We start from the raw sequence: 11089 nt of genomic DNA, 5'->3' as shown, positions 1-11089 counted from the left end.
CATGGATTGCTAAAATGTTGAAATAGTTTTTGGGATCGGGAACAATAATCTCCTAATTAATTTGAGTTCTATTATGAATGGGAACAATGATATATGTAATTAAAACTTGAGTACGAACATACCACTAATATCATTTACATAAAAATTAAAATTAAAGTAGTAAAAAAGAGAAATAATTCAACAATCTGATGAGATATACAAAATAATATTTTAGTCCAGATACATTCAAAGTATTTTTGATAAAAATTTAAAAGAGTTAGAGAGATATTTTCTTGGGTTGGGAATTGAAATTTGGAGCATGAAGAAGGCATATCGAGAAAGAAACAAAACGTTCCTTCGTCACTGTTATAAATGCAACTCCCACTTTTTAACTTTGAATTTTGTTCATACATTCACATTGAAAGTCTTCGCTCATCTATACCATTTCATATTTTCCATTCCCTTCAAACCCTCCATTTTCACTTTTCACACTTTCAAACCTTATCCCTTTTATCATTATCATCATCGTCTTTAATACATGAAGTACAAAAGATACATTTTTATCATTCATCAATTTTTTGCCCACATGTCACACGTGTCAAATTTTCACTAGAGTTTGAAAATTTAGGGGATCCACTTATCAAATTTCACATTAAAATAATGTACCAAAAATTGTAAAAACATTCATATTTTTAGGATACGACCACAATAATTTTCAATAATATTTTGATTTAATTCGTATATACAATTAAATCATTGGAGATTTAATTTTAAATCATGGAAAGTTGATCGGTACTTAATAAAATCATCATAAAATCCTAGCCATTAAGACTAGCGCTCGCTTACAGATAATCTTGGATGGAAAGATCTTGATCATTATTGAAAGCCGTATACTGGTCATCTCCTGATGCCTGAAATGCCCCTGCACGGCCACTACTGCCTCGGTCTGCCAAACTGTTGCATATATACTGTGCGTCGACAGCCATGGCGGCGTCGGAGGCTGCCCTCTGAATGGAGCCAGGTGACATGTCGTCTCGGATAAGGAGGTGGTTGGTCAAGGGCAGCACCATCGGCGGAAAGTTCAGGTGGTCCAGGTTTGAGGGTCTTCTTAGGCAATAATATGCAACGTCGTGAGCCACGGCGGCGGCCTCGGGCGATGAGTAAGAACCTAGCCATAGCCGATCTTGACTACCCGGAACTCGAATCTCTGACACCCACTTCCCCCACTTACGTTGCCGTACACCCTTGAATTTCTTTATCTCACCGAGACTGTTGGAACTGGAGGCCATATCCTTTTATGAATTGACTGTAATGGATAAAGTATACTACTGGAGTAAGGTGGAGTTTGAGGAAGAGGAAGGTTGTGGGAAAGACGAGGAAAGGTTTTTGGGTTTTTTATAGGTTGAAATCTTAGAGCAAAGTCAATTCTCAAATATTAATTAAATATTGTTATAGGCTATAGTATATTCAATTGAATTGCGTATTGGTCAAAATTTTCAAAGTCAGAGTCAAAAGTTTATTGTATAATATAGGTATGGCAGTGGGAGCAAATAGATGGGTTGATTTTGTATTATTTTATTGGTAGAGTTTTGATTTAGAATGGCAAATTAAAACAAATTACGTGACTGCCTTTCAATTCGTCTCCGCTCCGCCAACAATAAACGTGTTGGACCATTTAATTTATGCAAACTCCACGTCATCCTTTCCGTCCAATCATGTCACATCTACGAAGGAGGTTGACATTCAAGTGGGAATGTGCGGTCCTCATTTTCTTCCCTCTAAAATAAAATATACATGGGAATGAAATAAAATATTTTATCTCAGTGCAAACATGTCTATTTGTATAATCATCCTCCGTAAAAAAAAAAAAAAATGTCAAATTATTTATAAAAATAACGTTGATAAACATCCGCAAATTTTCATTCGTGATATACTTAATATTAATTTTTATCCCTAATAATATTAATGATAGACTTTTATGAGTGATAGCTAATAGATAGATGCATGTGAATTGTCAAAATTATCGAAAACTAATTTTAACCATTTATATAAATTAAGTGATGATGAAACAAATTTATATGATTAAAAAAAAAATTGTATTTGACATTTTTGTGATAACACTTATGAATTAATTACAATTCAAAGAGTATGTGATTTGCACTGAAGTTGTACTTTTGCAATGAATTAATAAAATAAGTTTAGTTAATTTTATTTTGTGAATAACAAAAAAATTCAATATTGAATAGTTTTTTCAAGATATTATATGAAATAGGATAGTTGATAATTTGTATGGATAAAGTTGAATGCTTGGACACATTGTGAATGGATACGACCATCCATCCAATAACCTGTCTCTTAATTAGCATGTATTGTTAGAAGTCAGAACCAAAAAAATCCATGTGATACGTTGACTAACATATGAATAATTAATGTGATAGAAATGAGAATTTGTTGGATTAATGTGAGCAACTGCAAGTTGTGAAGATGCACAAAATGTGGTGCGCTAGTGGTCGGTTGATAGACCGAGTCACCAAAAAGCTAATTATTTATATAGTATAAACAATTGGTCAAATATATTGAATGCACGTGGTACAAATATAATTGCTACAAGAAAAAAAAAAAAAAAAAAGGGAATTTGACCATGTTTTGATTTTAATAATTTTTTTTTTCAAAAATAAAAATCACTAAACAATTTCCAATTTCATCACATTCAACCCTAGTCATACTTAAGCAAGGTAAAAGATTGTAATTTTAAACATATACTTAAATGGTATGAAATTTTTTTTCCATATAGGACATGATTATGTTTGAAAGGTAGCTAAAAAAAATGTTCTCATATGCATTGGGTAAATAGTAGATCATAGGTGTGGTGCATGGAAATTTTAATATTTGTCTTCCGTTCAATTTGATCAAATATCTAGTAAGTGGTGAAATTTAGATTTTATCGTAAAAATTAGTACAATTTGTTTTTTCTATAATAAAATTGTTTGTGAAAAAATATCTAGTAATTGCAATAATTTTATCATACTTATCTTAGTTATTCATTGCTTATTGTATAAGAAAAAGTGTCTAAGTTGTTGGAATGAATGTAGTGTAGTCTAAACCTAAGTTTTACTCTTTCAAATTTTTAAATTTGTGAAGAAACTTGGACAACCTAGTGCAAGTTTAACATAAATTACAATAAAAGCTCCAATAAAAGGAAGAAAAACAAATAAAAAAATGTAGGCTTGGTAAACATTCAAAATATGTACATATTCAATTATTTTTACTGACTTTGTTTTATGATAAATATTGTAATATGGAGAATGTTATAGAGCTCATTATACTCATGCTTGGTATTTATTGGCAATCTGTTATATACATATTATCTTAGATGTTGTACATGTACATTGAGATGATACACGGTAAGTATTCACGAAATCTACCTCATGCTTAACAAATTGACTATAAATAGTGACATTTGGTGCATTCTCAAAGGATACAGTGCATATGGGTGAAAATTCCATAAATCTTGGAGATAGTGGATGATTTTTGGATTTTTTTTTTATCTCCATGTTTTCTTATTTATTTTATTTTATTTATTTTAATATTATATTTGTTTGATATTAGTGTTTTCATTGTGTCTCATTTTTACAATACTTTATCAGAACTGAGCTCCTTAGTTGAAACATCGTTCTCATTTGCCTTATATATATTACTAAAAATTTCTTCTAATTTTCCAAAACATTAAAATTAACATTAACATTATCCCTTAGTACTGCCCCCATATTTTTCTCTCACCATAAATTTGTGACCGTTGTGTAAACTTTAGTTTCATGATTATACAATAAAACTCCAACATTGTATATAACGATAAGTGTCAGATCTTTGAACTAGATAATTTTATAAATTAAATTTAGTTAAAGAACAACAATACATTGATCCATGATAATCTTCTTGAGGAATTGTGTTTCTCTCACTTGCCTTTCTTTAGGACTTAATTTAGGTTTCTTGATGGGAAGAATAAACTACTTAATGAGGCAGCGAGAGGACCAATCCCTAAGGTTCTATTTATAGACACCACTCATCATGATGTTTAATTAGGACATTATCTTTTAACCTAATGAGCCTAATAAAATAATAAGCATAAAAGAGATAAATAACATATAATGCAATTGGGCCACATTAATAATAATATTATATTTAAGAGTAAATCTAACATCCTCTCACTTGGCCATTGACATTATTTACCGTATACGTTCATAGACATAATGCGCAAAATTAAACTTCATAACATATCATGTCAAGTCAAAGAAACTACCAAAGGATTATGACGGTCATACATCATTGCATTAACATACTCCCTTCCGTGTATCACTAAAATAATTCTTCTATTAACATGATCTATAATAAAGATAATCAATAATGGTCCAACAATAAGTGTCTTTATCAAAGACAATGTCCTATTTGGTTTACATAATTCATTTATGTATATACTAATCATAAGAACGGAATCATAAGATAAAATCAGAAACAATAAATAAATGAGCTCAAAATGTCAAATAACATAGTCTTGATTTCAATAATGATATCTATTGATGCCCATACGTTCAACGTGATCATTGAACGTCTTTGGTGGCAGTCCTTTAGTTAGTGGATCCACAATCATAAGTTTAGTGCAAATGTGTTTGATTGACACCCTTTGTTTCTGAACTTCTTCTTTAATGGCAAAAATTTTAATTCCATATATATGTTTAGCACATTTAGAATACTTGTTCTTTTAGAAGAAAACTGCTGCAGAATTATCACATTAAATTCTCAACGGCTTGGCAATACTATCGAAAATTTCAAGTCTTGAGATAAAGTTCAGCAGCTATAAACCATGAACTGTAGCATCAAACCATACTACAAATTCAACCTTCATAGTGGATGCAGCGATAATAGACTGCTTTGCATTTTTCCACGAAATTGCTCCTTCGGCTAATAGGAATAAATAGCAAAAAGTGGATTTTCTTGTATCCACACATCCGACAAAATCTGAATCTAGATATCCAATCACCTCAAGATGATCAGATCTCTTGTAAGTAAGCATATAATCCTTTGTTCCTTGCAGATACCTTAAAACTTTCTTTGTAGCTTTCAAATGATCAATTCCTGGATTACTTTGATACCTGTTTAGCATACCCACAGCAAAACTGATGTTTGGTCTAGTGCAAATCTGTGCATACAATAAGCTTCCAATAATAGATGCATAAGGAATAGTTTCCATCTGATTTCGTTCGAATTCATTTTTTGGATATTGCGTGAGACTAAACTTATCTCCCTTCTGAATTGGAACTACACTTGAAGAGCATTTGTCCATCTTAAATTTCTCTAAAATTTTATTAATATATGCTTTTTAAGACAATCCTAAAAATCCATGTGTTCGGTAATGGAATATTTCAATTCCAATCACATAGGATGCCTCACCCATATCTTTCATTTCAAAGTTTTTAGAAAGAAATTATTTGGTTTGACATAACAAACGAAAGTCATTTGTAGCAAGCAAGATGTCATCAACATATAGAACATTAATTATAAACTTACTCCTACTGATCTTTAGGTATATACATCGATCAACGATATTTTCTTTAAAAGATGTGATGGTATCCTTATACTTAAGATACCACTGTTTGGAAGCTTATTTAAGTCCATATATTGACCTCTTTAATTTACTCACCATATGTTCCTTTCCTTCAACTATAAAACCTTCTGGTTGATTCATGAAAACTTCTTCATCTAAATTTCCATTTAGAAAGGAATTTTTCACATCCATTTGATGAAGCTCTAAATCATAATGAGCTACCAAAGCCATAATAATTCTTAATGAGTCATTTTTCGAGATAAGAGAAAAGGTTTCTTTGTAGTCAATGCCATCTTTTTTAGTATAACCTTTGGCAACAAGTCTAGCCTTGTATCGTTCGATATTGTCATTTGAGTTACGTTTGGTCTTAAAGACCCATTTACACCCAACTCTTTTACTTTCTTTAGGCAATTCTACAAGATTTCGGACTTCATTATCATTCATAGATTTTAACTCTTCTTTCATGGCATCTAACCATTTAGTAGAATTATCTTATTTAATGGCTTGTGAAAACGAAACCGGATCATTATCAATGCTTAAGTCAAATTCTGACTCATGCAAATAAACCACATAGTCATCAGAAATAGTTGATCTTCTTGGTCTTACAAATCTTCTTTACTCTATTTCTTGTGGTTCCTCAGTTACATGTTCATTTCTTATAACATCGTTATGTGGTATTTGACCATTAATTTGTTCTTCTTGTGGATTATTTAACACACTTAACAACTACAAGAACAATAACTTGAGAAGAAGTTATAGACGAAAGAATTTTCACCTTAACTTCTTGAATTTCCACTTTACATGGTTCCAAACTCCCATTAATTATGTCATTCTCAATGAACCTTACATTTCCAGTTTGAACTATTCTCGTACTGTGGTTAGGACAATAAAATCTATACCCTTTTGATTTTTCTTGATAACCAATGAACCACTGATTGTTCTTGAATCCAGTTTCTTTTCGTGTGGATTATAAATTCTTACTTCCGCTTGACAACCCCAAAATATGTAGGTGTCTTAAACTAGGTTTCCTTCATGTCCATAGTTCAAAATGTGTCTTTGGAACTGACTTACTAGGAACCCTGTTTAATAAATATTGAGCGGTTCTTAATGCATACATCTACAAGGACACATGTAAAGATGAATAAATTAACCTTCTTCTAACCATATTCATTAATGTACGATTTTGCCTTTCTACAACACCATTTTATTGTGGTGTTCCTAGCACTGTGTATTGAGCACATATGTCGTGGCTTTCTATGAACTTAGCAAATGGATCGGGGCATTGTCCATTCTCATCATATTTTTCATAATATTCACCACCTCTATTATATCTTAAGATTTTCACCTTTCTATCTAATCGTCTTTCAACTTCATTTATAAATACTTTTAAGGCATCGATTGCTTGAGATTTTTCATGCAATAAAAAGATATAACCATAAAGTGAGAAATCATCAATAAAAGTGATAAAATACTTTTCTCCACTAAAAGATGGAACATCAAAAGGCCCACAAATATCAGTGTGTATAATTTCAAGAAGCCGTGAACTTCTTGTGGCTTCTTTATTAACGGTGTGTTTTGTTTGTTTTTCTTTAATACAATCCACACAAATTCCAAGGTCAGTAAAATCCAAATTTGGAAGAATTTCATTCTTTATCAATCTTTTAATTCTTTCTTTTGATATGTGACCTAAACGTTTATGCCACAAGTAAGGTGATGATTCATTAGTTTGACCACGTTTAGTACCAACATTATGATATAGGGTTAACAAACTCTCAGCAAAAATATTATCAAGCTTTAATTTATATAAGCCATCACAAAAAATACCAAAACCAATAAAAATGTTCTATTTGAATAAACTAAAACACTCATTCCCAAATTTAAAATAATAACCTAAAGTATCAAATTTTGACAAGGAAATCAAATTACGAGAAATAGAAGGGACATAAAAGGTATCAAAAAGGTCTAAATGATAATGTCCAGTGTCTAAAGCTAAACGATAGGTTCCCACAGCTTGAACTGGATCTTTTACTCCGTTTCCATAAAAATGAATCTTTCATTTGGGTTTGTGGTTTGGGTCGTAAGAAATCCCTGCATCGTATTGGAAACATGAATGGTACAACCAGAATCAATCCACCATGTATTATAAGGAACTTCAGTTAAGTTTGATTCGAAACATACTAAAGCATTATGCTTACCTTTATTCTCGAACCATGCATTACGTTTTAGACGATTTTTCTGATAGTGACCAGATTTGTTGCAAAAACAACACTTATTCTTAATTTGTCTCTTTTTTTGAATTGGGACAGATGACTGTTTTACCTTTAATTGTCCGTGATTGCCCTTTTCATTCTTTTTTCTAGGTTTTTTTCCCGTTCCTTTGCGACCAATGAGATTGGTAAAGTGAATTATTGGTTTCTTAAGCCTCGTTTCCTCTTGAACGAGCATATTTTATAATTCATGCACATTCCATTTATCTTTCAGAGTATTATAGTTCATGTGAAATGGACCATACTCTAAAGGTACGAAATTAAGGATAAACGTTACCAAAAAATTCTCATTAACTTTCATTCCCATGGTCTTTAATTCTACTACCAAGTTCGTCATTTCAAGGATATGCTCATGTATAGTACGAGAACCATCAAATTTGATGTTGGTCAAAATACTCATAAGTATTCCAACAAGTGGCTTATCAGTTGACTCTAACTGAGAACATTTTTCCACAGATTTCATAAGTTCCTTAGCATCTTCAGTTTTCTTAATTGTGGACTTAATATTATTTGCTACAGTCATTCACATAAACATTAAGCTCAATTTATTTGATCTTTCTTAAGTTTTTTAGAAAGATTTATCTTCATCACTGCTGACAGAAATAATTGCAGCAAGTTTCTCACTTAAAAGTGCTAAATCAAGATCCAAAACTCCAAGATGGAATTGAGCTTGTTCACACCAATCAGAGAAATTGAGTCAATTAAACTTTATTATAGATGTAGCATGCAAATAAAGAGAAACAGAAGTAGATGCTACAATTACAAATAAATATGCTTATACATTATTGCTTTGAGAAATAAACTTAAAGATACATATATTCAGATAATATTAAATAATCATAAATTTATACATTGAAGTTCTTCTTTGGAAGACACAACAATGTACAACATTTACACTTAACTGATGCTAGATTTAGTTTCATATAATTGGTAATTTAAATGCTCAAATTAGATACATTAGTTATTTTTTGATATACTAATAATATCTAACCAAACATCTCAATTAACCACAATAAGATTCAAAATTATAAAACTGCTAATTACCTTTAGGCAAATTAAATGTTCTATAATAATGAAAATCAATATACTCATGACAAATTATTAATATTTCATAATATTATCTCATTCATTAGCATCAAATGAACATGAGTAATTGAATCAACTTTAATTTGATGTCTAAAGATTTACTAATTTGGTCACTTTGGTAAGTAGCAAACTATTCATAACATAGGCATAATGATAAAATAATTCCAATTAACCAAAAAAGATTCCAAATTTTATAACTACTAATTACCTTTGGACAATTTAAATGTTTTATAATAATGAAAATCAATATACTCACAATAATATCTTTATGTTTCATAATATAATAAGATTCATCATCATCACATAAATATGAGTAATTAAGTTTAACCTTAATTTGATATCTATGGAACTTACTAATTTGACCACTTTGGTGACTAACAAATTGTTCATAATGTAGATATCATATTAAAATAATTACAAATAATTATTTCCTTAATTTGCAAAACACAATCAATGAAATATCTATAAGACTTACTAATTTGGTCACTTTGGTGGCTAACAAATTATTCCTAACATATTATGGATATCGAATAACATCATTCCCAAGTGATTTACCTCACAATTTGCAGTTAGATACAATAATTTCATCAAAAGTTCAAACATTCATACATTATCTTCCAAAATTTAATTGTATAATTTAAATTTTAAATATAAGTGGGTACTTTAAACACAACATATACATAATACATAAAATATAATTAACATAGACTAAATATATGCATACTAAATATATCAATTTTTGAAAATCATCAAAATCTAAAATTTAATTAGATTTAGGATGAATCAGATTTTCAATAGTATCCTAATCTTCATTATATTTTAATTCTTTTAATTATGAATTAGAATATTGATTTAATTCACCTATAGTCTTCCAGAGAGATAATTGAAATTTATATTAAAATTCAATATCTTAATTCTTTCAATTATTAATTCCTCAATCTTAATTCTTTCGATTATTAATTCTTCATTCTTAATTCTTTCAATTATTAATTCTTTATTAAATGAGAAACTTTAATTATTAATAACATTCAAGAAAACAAAACTGTACGTCGCTGACTCAATTAACATTCAAGAAAAGGAAGGGTGGCCAGCGGTGATATGAAACAACATAATGTGGCCATAAAGAATCAAAATATGTGGCCAGTGGTGAGAATTGATTACTAATCGAAATACTGTAGCCATATTTAAATTTCTTTTATCCCTTCCGACTTTCGATAAAATTCAAATTCATAATCGATAATTAAAATCTTTAATTCAAATAATAATTGATAATTAAAGAATCTTGATTTAAATTTAAGAAAACATGCAGCGGAAAGATAAAAACATATTATTAATCATGTAAAATTACAAATTTTCAATCAAGACTCTGATACCACATGTAAACTTTAGTTTCATGATTATACAATAAAACCCTAACATTATATATAACGATAAGTGACAAGATCTTTGAACTAGATAATTTTATAAATTAAATTTAGTTAAAGAACAACATACCTTGATCTATGATAATCTTCTTGTGTTTCTCTTACCTGTATTCCTTTAGAACTTAATTTAGGTTTCTTAATGGAAAGAATAAACTACTTAATGAGGCGAATTAATCCTTAAGGTTCTATTTATAGACCGCACCCATCATGGTGTTTAATTAGAGTATTTATCTTTTAACCTAATGGACCTGATAAAATAACAAGCCCAAGAGAAATAAATAACATATAAGGTAATTAGGCCACATTAATAATAATATTATATTTAAGAATAAATCTAACACGTGGCCACCTCTCATCTGTCACTATATATATCTTAGTTTTCTTTTTTCCAGAATACACAAAAAATTGTTCCTCTCTTCTATGATATAAACAAAAGTTCCCGAGCAATAATGTGTCAGTCGTTTGAGTGCTTTTTTTATTACCAGTTGATTTTCGTGCAAAATTAATTGAAAACGAGAGGCTGTTTATCCTGGGGATGACAAGGCTATTATCTATTTGTACAATTGAGAGCAAAACAGCGAAAGGTCTTAAAGACAGTGTGTTCCGCGACTCAGTCGTCTATTAACATCGTTTATGTTTTGCAGCTTCTGTTATAATACTGACCTACTTTGATGTTCTAATTCCTAAGTAACAGTTTGCCGAACTGACCGAGCTGTGAGTTGAAGATCGAA

At 30.0% G+C, this 11089-nt stretch overlaps 1 protein-coding gene across 1 annotated transcript; it reads right to left on the bottom strand.

Annotated features, from left to right (window-relative positions):
* Nucleotides 1–312: 312 nt before the first annotated feature.
* LOC103485382 (ethylene-responsive transcription factor ERF019) lies at nt 313–1502 on the bottom strand. Its single transcript, XM_008442938.3, has one exon. It carries the CDS (start codon nt 1266–1268, stop codon nt 822–824), a length of 447 nt encoding a protein of 148 aa, XP_008441160.1. The 5' UTR covers nt 1269–1502; the 3' UTR covers nt 313–821.
* Nucleotides 1503–11089: the final 9587 nt, after the last annotated feature.

Source organism: Cucumis melo, chromosome 3 (genome assembly GCF_025177605.1).
Source record: "Cucumis melo cultivar AY chromosome 3, USDA_Cmelo_AY_1.0, whole genome shotgun sequence".
NCBI classification, from domain to species: domain Eukaryota; kingdom Viridiplantae; phylum Streptophyta; class Magnoliopsida; order Cucurbitales; family Cucurbitaceae; genus Cucumis; species Cucumis melo.
Note: the sequence above shows the minus strand (reverse complement) of the source record. Positions and strands in the feature narration are given on the sequence as shown.